Source organism: Protopterus annectens, chromosome 10.part0, assembly GCF_019279795.1.
Source record: "Protopterus annectens isolate FY-2018-M chromosome 10.part0, PAN1.0, whole genome shotgun sequence".
Classification (NCBI taxonomy): Eukaryota; Metazoa; Chordata; order Ceratodontiformes; family Protopteridae; genus Protopterus; species Protopterus annectens.
In genome coordinates this window covers 1714394755-1714410658 of record NC_056744.1, presented here as the reverse complement: position 1 = coordinate 1714410658, position 15904 = coordinate 1714394755, and the positions used below count along the sequence as shown (strand labels likewise).

The 15904-nt window shown below is 40.2% G+C and overlaps 1 protein-coding gene across 1 annotated transcript in view; it reads left to right on the top strand.

The window, feature by feature from the left end:
- Positions 1–15904, top strand: part of LOC122812760 (zinc finger protein with KRAB and SCAN domains 8-like) — a 109438-nt gene that overhangs the window by 2787 nt on the left and 90747 nt on the right. The window contains exon 2 of the mRNA XM_044084834.1: positions 11847–11942. Within this exon, the coding sequence (XP_043940769.1) occupies positions 11847–11942 (96 nt within the window). The remainder of the gene's footprint in view (positions 1–11846; positions 11943–15904) is intronic.

The following is a 15904-nucleotide window of genomic DNA, read 5'->3' as shown; positions in this document are numbered from 1 at the left end:
CCATCACCCAGAATGATACCGCAGTACAAGGACAAAATGATTGACTTCAATAATTGGCTAAGGTTCTGGTGTCATTCTAAGGGGATCTAGTATCTGTCTGCCTGGGACGACATGGTCGACAGACCATGATGCTTTGCCAGAAATGGCATGCACTTGTCACCCCTGGGATATGGGGGGGGGGGGGGGTAGATGTAAGTGTTATGTTTCCTTTTTTATCCGCCTTTGCATGCGGATCCAGTTTCAGGTCCTGTATCAAGTGTTACATTTTTGTAGGGTAAGATTGTGACATGCCCCATAACACAGTCAGGCATCATTCTACACTGTATATTGGGCCATATAGATCCTGGCTAAGGCTCTTGCTGCCCCTATAGTGCCTTTTTTAGGCAAGGATCAAATGACAAATATACCACTGTAACAGGAACAGACAAGCAAAAACTAAGGGTAATACTACTCGATGCTAGAAGTCTAAATGTCAAAATGCACTCCCTCGAGGCACTCCTTAAAATGGAGCATTTTGATATCTATTTGTGCAGTGACTGAGACCTGGTTCAAGGCTCCAGAGAGCACTCCTGCATTAGGAGAGCACTCCTGCATTACCAAGCTATAACTCATACCACACCTTTCAGCCATCTAACCTGGACCAGAACATCAAAGGCGGAGGTGTGTCCATATTCATTAAGGATATCCACACCTCCAGTCTAGTTGCTCAGCATAATGCATCCAAGGTTATCCAAGTGCAACTAACTCTGGGCAAACTGTAATCCAATTTGTAGCTTGCTACAGATCCCCCACCATGCCCCAGGATTCCCACTCCTCTTTTCTTGATATACTGGAAAATATTAGAGTTCAACCAAACACCCTAATAATGGGTGATTTCAACTACCCCACCATTAACTGGGAAAACTACTTGTGTAACTACACCACAATGTACTCGCACATAAGGCAGGTGCAACAGGCTAAAAAAAACATATATCAAAATCAAAAAGAGGCCAGCATCAAGGAGTGAATGTAAATCTGTTTATTGTGGCATAACCAAAAAATCAGAATCGGACCGGCTTCCGCACCTTGGCCTTCCTCAATGATACAACACTGGCAAATTCAAAAGGCTTTATATAGCATCATTAATTAGTAAAGGCTATACAAGTATTTAAAGTCACAGTGTCTATATACCCTTACAAGGGGTCATTCAATACACATATGACCAGAATTCCAATAATTCACAATTGGTCATTCAAACCAGGGGTAAAACACCCCCCTAATTTAATAATCCAACCCCTCTCTTTGTTATTTAATAATTCGTGCCATCCCATTTTATTGGATCTATCCCCCCCATATTTTGATTCTAAGGACAACCACAAAGCATTCTATAGCTATGTCATGAATCTCAATGGCAACACTCAGATCTGCTCTAAGTTACAGCATAACAGCACAAAAATTACAGAACCAACTGATATTGCCAAAATCCTGGCAGATAGGTTCAGTGCTAACTCTAGCCCCCTGTCATCCCCTAAAGGCCCCATAGCTATACCAGAAGAATGCAGAGTCCCTTTAATCACAACTATCCAGGTAAAAGCTGCACACTCTAAAAGCTGCACTCTCTAAAGCCAAAAACACAGCATCCATGGGACCAGACAACATCCCAGGCTGCGTTTTACACGAACTTCAGAACGAACTGGCTCCCCACCTAAGCACCATGTTCAATCATAGCCTAACCTCAGGCTTTGTGCCCACTGAATGGTGCACAGCAACAGTTATCCCACTACACAAAGGGGGAGCTACCACTGATCCCAGAAACTATTACCCTATTAGCCTGAAGAGCCTGGTCTGTAAAGACATGGAACTCATAAACAAAGACATTGGTAACCTCCAAACTCTGGACCCCACCCAGTTCAGGTTTGTGAAAGGCAGATCATGCCTCTTGAACCTGATTAACTTCTTTGAGGCAGTCACCAAAGCCGTAAACGAGGGTAAGGTGGTTCATACAGCTTATCTTGACCTCACCAAGGCTTTCAACACCATCCCCCATTCTGGAATTATAGCTAAACTCACTAAACTAGGTATAAATCCCTATGTCACAAGACGGGTTGCCAACTGGCTCACTGACAGAACCCACACTGTAAAAGGTGCAGACTCCAAATCTGACTTCAAACCAGTGACAAGTGGAGTACCACAGTGTTCAGTTCTGGGACCTCTCCTGTTAGCCTATACTTCAGAGAAGTAGATACCAAACACAGAAGGCCTTTGGCTAAGGAAGTTCACAGATGACTGCAAACTAGGAGCCATAGTCATGTCCGCAAATGATGTGGACATCCTGCAGAAGGACCTCACTGAGACAGATTCCTGGTGGCAGAGCTATGGCCTCAAGCTCAATGCCAAAAGGTGCATTGTCATCCACTTTGGTAAAAACTCTGTACCCATGAACTACCACATAGGTGGCAGTCTACTTAATGCCGAATGTGTAATCAGAGACCTTGGGACCCAGGTGGACAGTAGCCTCTCCTTTGATAATTACATTGCCACAGTAGTCAGGAAATCCTCCTATGTGGCACACCTCATCACAAAAGGGCTCTCATCCAGGAGAAAAGAGGTCATGTTTCCCTCTACTCAACACTTCTTAGACCCATTATAGAGGCCAACGCCCCTTTTGAAATGTACCTCACAAGACATCTGCAGCAGCTGGAAAGGCCACAAAAGTACCTCACAAAGAGGATTACTGGCCTCAAACAGATGCCCTACACTGACTGTCTCAAAAAACTCCAGCTTTACTCCATAGCATATTGCCTACTCCGAGGTGATCTCTGCCTAACATGTAAAGGTATGTCAAATCCAGAGCTGTTGGACATGTTACACCTAAAGAAATCTGAATCCCTCCGAGCTACATGCTCTAGGGACCTAAACCTTGTCACCACAATAAACAGGACATGCTGGAGGGCTAGATTCCTGTCCTAGAGACTTCCCATACTCTGGAACAAGCTACCCATCTTTGTCAAGCAAAGTTCCTCAGTAGCACTTTTCAAGAAAAATCTTGATGAGTGGATGGGTAATAGGAAATACACCCTGAGGATCACTTCTGTGGCTCTGCTCGACAGGGGCACAGGAAAATAATTTTCTTGTGTGGCGTAAACCAGGGAACCTTGTTGGCTAGGCTTACTTAGGCCCTTGGGCCGATAGCCTAGTACCTATCTATGAACCGGGTTAGACCAGGAATAAACCTGGTAGCTAGAATTAGTGAATTGTGAATTCCAATGTACAGAGACAGGGTATGAATACAGAGACTGACCAGGTTTTCTTGTGGGTTTTGAGATAGCTAAGAGGATTTTTATCTTTTGATCGTAGGGATCGATTTGGTGTGTAAGGTGCGACTAGATTGGCTAGTGCAAGGCAGGCAGTAGGCTTTAAAATAAGGTTGTGCAAGGTGGATAGCTGAATAAAGGCAAGTTGGTTGGGTAGTTCAAGCCAGTTTAATTCTAGGAGTGGTTTACAGTGGTGTGTGTGATATTTAGAGTTTGTGGCAAACTTTGATGTGGCACTGTTCCAACTTGCTTAGGGTAGAATTTTGTAAGTTAGTTAAGATAGGGGCACCATACAGAAGAGAGGGAAGTAAAAATATTTTTGGAAGGGTAGTTTTTGTTGCTGCAGTAAGTAAATGTTTGTTTATATATAAAACAGTCCAATTTTTGATGAGTTTTCTTTACATTCTGCTGTATATGGGGGTCAAATGAAAGTTTATTGTCAATGATAACACCTAGAAGTTTGGTTTCCTGCACTATTTCTATGGCAGTGTTGTCAGATGCAATGATGTTGAAATGATCAGTGACAGGGAAGTGTTTTTGCTATGAGAGTACTAGTTTTGTCTTCTTTGGATTAAAAAAGATTTGGACATTTCTTAGCCAGGATTCAACTGCTGTAAAGGACTGTTGAGTTTTTGAGAGTAGTTCTGGTAGCGATTGAGCAGTGCTGATTATGGTGGAATCATCAGCATATTGAATGAGATTCCCAGGGTGAGCAGCAGTGTGAAGGTTGTTTGTAAAAATGTTGAAGAGTAGGGGTCCTTGGGGGACTCCATTAGGGTTGTGGAGAAAGTGTGAGAGTTTGTTGAACCATTTCACTGCTTGTTTATGATCCTTGAGGTAGCTCTGAAACCATTTTACTGTGTTATGTGAGGAGCCTAAGTTAGACAGTGTGTTCAAAAGTAAGGGGTGAGACACTGTGTCAAAGGCCTTGGAGAGATCAAGGAATAATGAGGCTGTATAGCATCCTGCATCTCTGGCCTTGTTCACAGTGTATGTAAAAGATAACAGGGTTGTAGCTGTGCTGTGGCTAGGTCAGAAGCCATGTTGGGTTTTGGTTAAAAAATTGTTTTGCAATAGATATTGCATTACCTGCTGATGGATACCTCTCTCTTGAGAATTTTGGATATGGGTGACAAGATGGATATAGGACGGAAATTGGATGGATCAAACGAGTCGCCTCCTTTATGGATGGGGGTGATGTGAGATTGCTTCCATATTGTAGGTACTTCTGATTTGGATAAAGAACTACTTATTAGGATCCTGACTGAGTAGGTGACTGAGTTAGCAGCCAGTTTGAGGTAGTATGGTGAGAGATTGTCAGCTGAGGTAGAGCAGGGTTTTAGTTTTTATAGCAGTTTCTTAATGGTATCAGTGGGTATAGGCTGAAATGAGAATGGGGTTTGTATGACATTTTGTTGAGTATGGGGGTTAGTAATGACAGGGTTAGAAGTAGTTGGCCTGGGGTCGGTGTCTGAATAGGTTGAAGGGTGGGTGGGGTCCAGCATTAGGGGTGTTAGTAGGTCTGAAATTGATTTTATGAAGTGCTTGTTAAAGTTTTTGGCTATTTGTGATGGAGGGGTATCAGGTAATAGGGTGTGCTCTCCATTTCTTCCAGGGTTAAGTATAGAAGATATGGAGTGCCAAAATTTACTGGGGTTGATTTTATGCTGGAATTGAAGCTGGGAATAATCTGATGAATGAATGATCTGATGAAGCATGGAGGAGTCCACACAAAAGCGCTCATCTTTGTTATTAAAGCTTTGCATCTTTGGATTTATTTGGCATTTCGTTCCTTCACTTCATCGTGGTGAGACTACATGTATTTATAGTTGAAGCTGGGAATAATATGGCTTCTTATCTCTGTTGAGTAGTTTTGTCACGTTATTACGTAGTGTTTTGAAATTAACACGATTTTGTTAATTTTTGTTTTGTTTGCAGGTTGATCATGCTAGGTCCCTTTGCTATATAACATGCATTGAAATAAATACAGTTATGCCAGTCACCTTCAGCAATGGGTTTTCCTGTTCGATTTTCAGAGGGAGTGTCTTCTGCACAGGGTCTTCATAACGTACCTGTGTTTGCATATTTTTTCCATGAATTCCAGTCTCCTCCCACATTCCAAACATATGAGGTGGGTGGATTGGACATTTTATACTGGCTGTAGATGTAAGTGCACATGTGTATGATTGTGTGTGTGCATGGGGGGGGGGGGGGTAGAGAAGAACAACAGCAGCTGGCAGAGTGAACATTGGCTCTAGATGATGGTCACTGTTGATCTACCACTCCAACCACATGTACAAAAATGATAAGAGGTAGATGGACAGTTGGTGGATGAGCTTACATCGTCTAAGAATGAAGCAGCTTTTCTTGGTTTTGTTAGGTGATTGAAAGAAGACGTATGTTAATATGGGTCTATGTCTTTTCTATCTTGTTAAAAGCCCTTTTATGTAGCAGGACATTATTTGGCATTGCACTTTATACAGTTCTGTTCACAAATTTCCAAATGCCAATGCATGTTGTTATGGGTTTCTTCAGACATATAAAAAGCCACAAAGCAGTGGTGAAGTATAGAAAACCCTCTATTTATACAAAGACAGCTAACTATAGTACCTAACATTTACCATACAAAATTTTGTGCAGTGAACAACATTATATCTCTGGCCTGCTTGGATCTTGTACATAATAAAAAGTGATGTATACATTTCTGTTTGTGCTTTACTCCTACAAAGTTGTTTTCTGTTTCTTTCTCCCATTCTTCTTTCTTCAATTCCCCTTTGATAGGAATAGTTTTTATGTTACTATATTTACAGCAGTATAGATGGAAACATTTAAGTAAGCATTGTCTTTTTATTTGCACTTGTTAAGATATTTTCTTGGACTTTTCAGGCTCAGCCAGAAAGTATAAAGTTAAGAAATGTAATCATGTAATAATTCATGTAACACAAAATATTTGAAAAACAGTGTTGCAACCGTAAGAAGTAACACAAGATGTCTGAAACATGGTGTGTGCTTTATAATGATGTTAGGCACAGAGAAGTGTTACTTTGTGGCAATGCAAGGGGCGAGGGAATTCAAAGACAATGTGTAATACATTGTGTACCTTGGAGCTGCCCCATGAAGCAAACTCCTAAATAGTACATCTGTGAATCACAACTACAGTGTGTGTGTGTGTGTGTGTGTGTGTGTGTGTGTGTGTGTGTGTGTGTGTGTGTATATATATATATATATATATATATATATTGTTTTTTGCATTGTAATAAAATTATAATTATAGCCTAATATGTACAGAATTCCATTTTATACAGAATGTCCATTTGAGAAAGGCAGCAGATATCAATGTCAGACAACCCGAACATGAGAAATCCAGACTGTATGGCAAACACGTCCATTTTCTTTTTCCTGTTTCGACTGTAGACCTGGAATAGAAAGAAAAAAAAACAATATTATAATCTGTTGGGGGGGGGGGGGAGTTGGCTAAGTAAGTTAGGGTTGCTGGATGAATTTTAATGTACATATGAGTGATTAATGATGTTAGGATGAGTTTAGTAGTAGAGGTAGTTACACAAATCACAGGGGTAAGTTATCTTGGAATGAGTTGGCATCTTTTTGACAGATGCTTTTTAAGTGTGTTTCAAAACACAAATTATGTTTCATTATTTTTTAGGGAGATGAGCAATGATTCCCAAAGTGTAAATTTCAGTTGGACAGGAAAATTTGAACAGGAACATGGTTTACTCCTCCAGTTTTTTTGTCTGGTTTAGGTTATGCATGTAACAGTAACCTGGAAAATGGTGCAAGCCAGTGGAGCTATCTGTTTACTCAGGATTCAGCAAAAACAGGCTTGTGAGTAAATAGAAATTATTGCAACTGTTTTACTTAATTTAATGCTTCCAGTATATCGAAGGCACATTTTAAGACTGGTGGTTCCTCTGCATGTTTAGGAGATCTGGGTTGGGTTCTGTGTTATCTGCTAGAAGATGAAAATTTGTCAATTGATAGTGAAGGGGCTTTGAGTTGTGTTTTTAGTAGGGTTGTGAAAAGTTGGGTATTGGTGGAATCATAAAGCTATGAGACAGTATGTTTTTGTTTGTAGTGAAGTAAGTTTTTAGAAGAAGGTTTTAGGAATAAGAGCTGGCTCACAAATTTTGATGGAGGAAGAGATTGAAAGTGTATTATGACTTGTTTAAGACTGAGGCTATTTGGTTGCTTGTGTAAGCAGAATTAAGCATAATGTGATTTTTTTGTACAATAGAACTAAAGGATGTAGTCTGCAAAGTTACAGTTTGTGTTTATGCAAGATTTACAAAACTGGGTTGTTTATACAGTTAGTGGGGAGAAAGGTTAGATATAGAGGCTGTAGGTGATTTGGTGGCGTAGACTAATGTCGAGAAAAATCACATGGATATTTGCACTAAATCGAGAGAGGTGGTGACAGTTCATGCAAAACCCTTACCCCATGTAGAAAAGTGGGGAAAAGGAAGTTGATGATGGTCTTTATGGAGCGGGGTGTCATGGTAGTCATGAGCTCTCCAGCGTAACTAAGGAGGCTTTTGTGGAAGAGCTTTGATTAAGTAAAAAGGAAATGTTCTCTATGCTGCAATCATGGAGGGAGGAAAGTAGTGAAGCTACAAGTGTTAAAACAGGGATCATCTAGCTAAAGAGTGGTGGACAGTCCAGCTCATCTATCTAAAGAGTGGTGGACAGTCCAGCTAATCTATCTAAAAAGTGGTGGACAGTCCAGTTAATCTATCTAAAGAGTGGTGGACAGTCCAATTAATCTACAGAGAGGGAAGTCCTCACTGTGTTCCACAGCTCCTCATATATATTAATATATATTGCAGGAACTTTATATTCATGCAGGATAAACCTTCAAAAACAGTCTCTCAAATTTCTGTTGGGGAAATGGGTCAACCCCAAGGACTGACCGTATCCAAAAACCCATAGAGGAAGCAGCATTGGTGACTTAAGACCAATATAAAGTAGATTCCACTTATAATCTATTAGTAAACAAAGTTTAGGAAGAAAATAGTGAGCGACTATTTAGGTAAAAATGCACCCATGCCTACCCTCAGTCATATGTGCCCATACCCCTGTTCTGACCCCAATCATACATATTATGGTACTAAACATTCTTACCTAATAGTACCACTGTACAGACAAATTATGTCTGCAGTGGGAACTGTTTTCCTTTTTCTATTTCGATTGGCTAATTATTCATAGAATCAGTGATTTGATGAAAAGTACGTTTGTAAATTTTCATTGAATTATTAATTGTAGCTATTCTTCATTGATTTACAATGTACACACACACACACACACACACGCTTACACTTCAACCTGCAGACAATGAAATTTGGTACAAAGGCCCTTAAAAAGTAAATACATCCAGCCAAAAATCTGGATATCTAATTTCCATAAAATGAATACCAAATAAGATTTAATTCTTCCCACTTCAGGTAAAGGAGTGGGATACTACTCAGAAGATGCTTAAGAGACAAGTGGCAAAAATGAGGGGAAATATGAGCACATTATTAAAGACACAGTATAAAATCTGTAGACGTTAATGAACTGTATTGCAAAATTCTACCACACGAGTTATTTTTCCTTTTGAAAAAGGGAGATGTAAGATGCGTGTTGTTTTTCTTTAAATTATTGATGCCACTACTATGTTAGTCATTCAGTGTGGTTTTCTATGTACATGACAGCTTCAAAAATCACATGTGAAGCTGTCTAGTACATAGAAAACCACATTGCATGACAACAATCACATGTTGGATTAAAGTGATATCACTTATTAATCTGTATTTGAAAAACAATGTTATTGATTGAAATAGTTAATGAAAATTGAGAAATTCTGACTTTCGGAAATATTGTACGTATTTCATATTGTTTGTTTTTCTTAGGAAACTATAACAATATTTCTAACTCAAATTTAATGCAGTTGATTATTTGTTATTTATTAAAAAATGCAAACTAAAAAAAAATCAGATGTGATGGGGGTAGGGTTTGAAAATTATGCAAAAGGATAAATCAAACCTGAAAAGAGGGCCATACCTCCAACAATAGGTAGGGGACAGTTCAGAGGTCTGTCTGTCTCTCTCAACTCATACCAGTTATTAATAGCAGGATGCCTTCAGATGCCCTTGCCTCAGCAATGTGTATCAAAGTCACACTCTGAGCTGCAGTAGCTGCCAAGATAAAATACAATTGCTTGAGTAGTAAATGTGTGGCTTGGTGTGAATGCACTGCCACTTCTGTTCATATGACCAGCCATAAATATATCAAATGCAGGGAACTAGGTAATATCTAATGCATACACATCTTGTAGGCAATGAAAAAGTATGAAATTGGCATTCCAATATAATTTATATAGTCCCAAATGGCTGCCCAGTGTTGGTGAGAAATAACAATATGGCATGCGTTCAAATTATAATACATAGTTGATAGCAACAAAAAGTAATTGCTGTTTATATAAATAAATTACTTGTTCTGTAACTTTCTGATCATGGGCAGTTAGTTTGGCTATTTGGCCAGATTAAACATGGTAAGTAAACTATGCACTGATGGACCACAAAGCTAGAAGTCCAATAAGCTATTACGACTGAAGTAAATAAAGTTCATATCCATGATTGAAATGGGGTTTACCTGGAGAAACCCCTCCTTTTAAAACTGTCCAAGGACTAGTTATACCAAATGAAAAACTAGTCATTTTTTCCATTTGAAAATTTGCAAAAGTGTAATTTTTAAAAAGTCAGGCTGTAAAATCCTGCAACAGTTAGATGTCTTAATAATAGGATTCTATGCATATACATAATATATATGGAAACTGTCTCCTGACAAATACATGATCATTGACAAAAAAAAAAAGAGGTGTAGTTTTGTCAGTTAATGCTATTATACTAGGAGGCATCCTGCAGCTAAGGAAGATTTAGCTTTCCCTATTTGTGTGATATCAGAGTAAGTATATGTAGAGTGTGGCTGTATTCCTGTACAGTGTTTTACACTTATGATTAAAGAATGTGCTCACCTTTTTCATAAGGTAATGGGGGATACTGGATAAAGTGCAACACTGGGGTAATAGGATCTTCAGCCTGTCCAGTAGGTTGTCAAATGGGTTCATAGGTTAGTACTAGGGTAATTGCTCTTGCAAGCCTTTTTAAGCCTAGCCAAGTATCCCTTGTGAGACTCAAACCCTGCACCTTGTGTTTGTAAGGCAAACACCTTAACCATTAGGCCACCCTCTCAACCTGGGCAGAGCAGTAGTCAGGAGGCTGCTACCTTATTCTCTTTTGACTACTATCGCACATGATGTTTTAAAAGTTTTTATTTGATTTTGCAATTCAATTACCAATCAAACTATTTACAAACACAACTAAAATGAACTGTATACAATGTCCATAACAAAGTATACATATAAAAACAGTTAATATTTGCCTAGTTGTTGTTGTCTTTCGGCTTTTCCTGGTTAGGGGTCGCCACAGCGGAACTCCGGTCTGCTAATGATTGGCAGTAGATTTTCAAGAATGTCGAGGTGCCAGCTCGATGTTTAACCTTCAATGAAGGCACACCCATTAACACATGTCTTTTGAATGCCCACCCAACTGCGGGGAGGACATGCAGACTCCACACAGAAGGCACTCCCCACACTGTAGCCGAGAATCAAATGGGAGAACCTCTTGCTGTGAGGCAATAGTAATTTGTACAATTTCTGCTAAGCAACTAAATGCTGTGTTGTATTTCTAGTTCTCATTTAATGGTAGAAATTTCATTATTACAAACCGATTTAGCTAGATAAATAAAATCACAGTTAAATGAGACTCTAGACCTAGATTTCCAATTTTTCATAATGAATTTCCTTGCTATTAATAAAAGGTATTTTGATATGACTTCTGAGATTGGTGTATTGACTGATATAAGAGAATCCGTGATATCTATCCATAATGCTTTACAAAAGTATCTAAAATCTGTTCAAAAGATGTTACTATTTTGAATTCAATAATCGTGTTCAGCCAATCATTGTCATGTTGTTTCACATCTTTAACACTTTATTATATATCCTTTTTTGTAAATTATTGCAACTTTATGTGGTGTTAAAAAGCTCCTATGTAAAAATTTCATTGTGAATATTCTCCAATATTGGGAAGATGTTGACTTTCCTGTTGATTTTCAAAAAAAAGTTTTTTGCTACTTGCTCCTCTTTTTGTTTAGGGAACTTTGTGTTTTTTCACAGTGTATGTCCCATCTTAGCTTCATGGTCGAGCAAAGGCCTATTCTGAAGGTTTATTCCTCTGCTGCTGTTAAACCTTAGGGTTAAAAGATGTGTTCATTCTGTACTATGTAACGTAGTTCATAAAATAAGTTGGACACATCCTTAACTTGTATTGCTTAAAGTACACTGCACTGTTTCTATGTCTGGACATTTAGCACTTCTTTCTAAGTAAAGGTCGCAGGTTTAATAGACACATTGGCATTATATCTCGTAAGTATGAAAAGGAATCCTAATACTTTTGCAGCCTAAATTCTTATGTTTTCTTTCTTTTTTAATATCCACAGGACAAGCTAAAATCAGCATTACTATCCCTGCAATTCAAAGTCAAGGATCTTAAAGATTTTCAGAGCAACAGGACAAAGGAACTCCTGGACATACAAGTAAGTATTTTAACTACAGTTTTTTTCTGGATGCCAGCAGTGCTTGCAGACCAAGGTACTTTGTAATTTTATGACAAGCACTTTTTTACTGGCTGTCTGTAAGATAGTTCTGAGATCTGTTGGCTTTGCTGTCTTATATTTTCAAAATGTTTGGATGATGAAAAAATGTGAGCCATTTTGTAATTTCATAGGTCTTTCACCAAGTCCAGCAAGGCTTAATGACCCAGAGTGAATTGGCTCCACAATGTCTTTCCCAGCTGTGGACTGCAGCTCAGGGCCTAAGTATGAGGCAGATGTTTGAAACATGGTGGAGTCTGTCCATGTAAACATGAGAATGCACTCATAAGAAACCTTGGTCTGATGCCAGCACTGGGCTCAGTGCAGGTTTTCAGGCCCTCTTGTCCCCTTCGGCAGGCAGGCCTCAAGCTTTGGCTCTTATTACTCAACACCGTTTGCACACACTTTGCATAATTGATGCCCCCAAGATTGCGTGTATACAAACACATCCCTTCTGGAGTGGAAGAAGAGTAAGAGCTTCTCTTACCCTCTTTTCCTGTGAGGACCCTGTAGATGCAAAAGCCCCTATCTGACAGGATTATACGAATGCAGAGTCCTTGCTGTTCTACAGATCCCCATAAGATGACCCTTCCTTTGGAAAAACTTTGAATTTGATAAAGCCCACTAAGTAATGACCTTTGGTCACCATTTCTTATTCTACAGAAATGCTTTAATGTAGTGCCTAGGGCTTAAAGAGGAAGAAGCACTTTGGGTCATCCTCCCTTGCAGACCTCACTCTTAAGGGTACAGCATCTGTAGCCTGAAAACACCCAGATTCTGTGTCTGTGACTCCGGAGAAGATAGGTTTCCTCTGTTAAACCCTGGCTAATTGGAGTGAGGTATTGACTAGGAATTCTTCGCAGGACTTGTATGTGATCTCCTTGATGCATCACAGGTCAAGTATTTGAAAAGCATTCCCCAGTCCCAAAACTGTGCTCTGACATAAGCATATCAGTACACTGTCTGCAGTTTCTTCAGTCATTCTTACTTCAATTTTAATTACATTCTCACTATGGGTAGTGCAATACTGTTGGAATAGGCAAGTGCATGATAGACTAGCTGAGACTGTCCACCCCTAAGCAAGAACTTAGCCCATCATGGTTTTATTTGCCCAACCTTCAAAGGACTTGGGCAGTGACCTCCTGAAGTGGAAACAGGCCATCACCATCATGAAGGGCATTTATGACACCATTCAGCACCCTGCATGTTTTCTCCCAGACCAAGCAAACCCCTGGAAACTACAAGTCAGAATGATGATGATCCTCAAGCTTTGTCCAATTTTTCTTCCTGTTGCAATGCCAGTCAAGCTTCCAAAGAGATTAACTGTTCCAGCCCACCAGGCACAGTCACCGTATCTAGAGCTACTAGTGGGGATATGTGCTTCAAGTCTACCTTGGTTTGGAGAACAATCACAAAGGACCAATGCATTCTTCATGTGGTTGTGTTATGTCACTTCCTAGAGGCTGTTGGGTCTGAAGCAGCCAACAGAGACCACAGAGACCAACAGGAACCAACTGTTAAAAGTTTATTATACAAAAAAATGAAGCACTTTCGTCTAACAAAAGACTTCCTCAGAATTCTGGCGACTCAGTTGTGAGACACACCAATGTCCCCATCACCAGGCTTGACAAGAAGAAGGTCACTGTCAGTTGTTTGTCTGGTGCCAGAATCCACCACATCATGCACACACTTAAGTCTTTCCACAACAGGTACAAGTATAACTCTGTCATTGCCACATCATGCACACACTTAAGTCTCTCCACATAAAGGACAAGTACGACTCTGTCATTGCCACATCATGCACGCACTTAAGTCTCTCCACAACAGGTATAAGTACGACTCTGCCATTGCCACATCATGCATGCACTTAAGTCTCTCCACAACAAGTACAAGTATAACCCTGTCATTGCCACATCATGCATGCACTTAAGTCTCTCCACAACAAGTACAAGTATAACTCTGTCATTGTCCATGTTGGTGTGAATGACTTTGGACGTACGCCCCCTGGACTATATGAGTGAGACATGATTGAGCTCTGTGTATGTGTACCAGGCAAGTATGACCCTAAACTGCATCCTACCTTCACCAAGAATGTTACCACAATACCAACAAAAAATAATTGACTTCAACAATTGGCTTAGTTTCTGGTGTCATTCAAAGGGGATCCAGTGTCTGTCTGCCTGGGATGACATGGTTCACAGGCCTTGTTGCTTTGCAGAGATGGCCTCCACCTGTCACCACTGGGATTCCAGATCCTGGCCAAGGCTCTAACCTCCCCCATTGTGCCTTTTTAGGCAATGTCCCAAAGACAAATCTTCCAAAATAAAAGATCTGTTTAAAAAAAAACAAATTGAAGGTCATGCTATATATATATATATATATATATATATATATATATATATATATATATATATATATATATATATATATATATATATATATATATATATATATATATATATATGCGTGTGTGTGTGTGTGTGTGTGTGTGTGTGTGTGTGTGTGTGTGTATGTTGTAGATGTTGTGTCTTCTGGCTTTTCCCGGTTAGGGGTCGTCACAGTGGAATTCCGGCCCGCTAATGATTGGCAGTAGGTTGTTATGTGCAGAGTTGCTGGCCCTGACACACAACCTTCAACGAAGGTACGCCCATTCATGCATGTCTCCACAGAGAAGATGCTCTAGCTGAGAATCAAACCGGACAACGTCTTACTGTGAGGCGACAATACTATCGCAGCACCATCACCGCAGTACATATATGTATGTATATGTGAATATATATATATATATATATATGGTTCTACCTCACTTCAACGACACGCCGGAACATCGACAGGGAAATCGCGAGCCCCAGAAGATCGACAGCGCAGAAGACCGACGCGACGGGACCAAGAAGATCGACAAGCAGAAGACCGACCCGACGGATGAAAGCACCGACGCCGAGGATGCCGAAATGGGAAAAGGCTGTGTAAGTATGCGGTAGTGACGGACGTTAGGGTGCGAGTAAGGTAAGTGAGGATAGGGGTGGGTTAAGTGAGTTAGGGTTAGGGAGCGGGTCAGGTAAGTGTGCGGTAGTGATTGTGTTTGGGTTAGGGCGGGATAAGTGAGTTAGGGTTAGGAGCGGGTCAGGTAAGTGTGCGGTAGTGACGGACCTTAGGGTTAGGGTTTGGGTCAGGGTTGTAGGTAGTTGTGTATGTGTGGTTTAGTGTGGGTTTGTAGGGATTTTGGTGTGCTTGTGTTGTGTATGTGGTTTTTGGACGGGCAATGTGTTTTGGTTGTTGATTGTGGTGTGTGAAGTGTATGAGGTTTCGTGTTTGTGTACCGTCGGTTATTTCGTTGTCGGGCATGTGGGATTTCGTGTTTTTGTACTGTCGGTTATGTGGTGTCGGTGATTGCGTTGTCGGTGTTGTGGTGTTTCGTTTATGTGAGGTAGAACCATATATATATATATATATATATATATATGGAGCATAGGGTGACGTACAAGAGTGGAGGAAGATGCTCACAAGTTGATTATATACTATGTAGGAGGGCCAGTCTTAAGGAGATTGGAGACTGTAAAGTGGTGGCAGGGGAAAGTGTAGTTAAGCAGCATAGATTGGTGGTATGTAGAATGACGTTGGTGATCAAGAAGAGGAGGAGGAATGTGAAAGCTGTGCCAAGGATTAAATGGTGGAAGTTAAAAAAGGGTGATTGTGAAGTGGAATTTAGGGAAGAGTTAAGACAGGCACTGGGAGGCAGTGGAGAGTTACCGAATAGCTGGGTAACTACAGCAGAACTAGTAAGGGTGACTGCTAGAAAGGTGCTTGGTGTGACATCTGGACAGAGGAAGGAGGACAAGGAGACCTGGTGGTGGAATGAGGAAGTACAGGAGAGTATACAGAGGAAGAGGCTGGCGAAGAAGAAG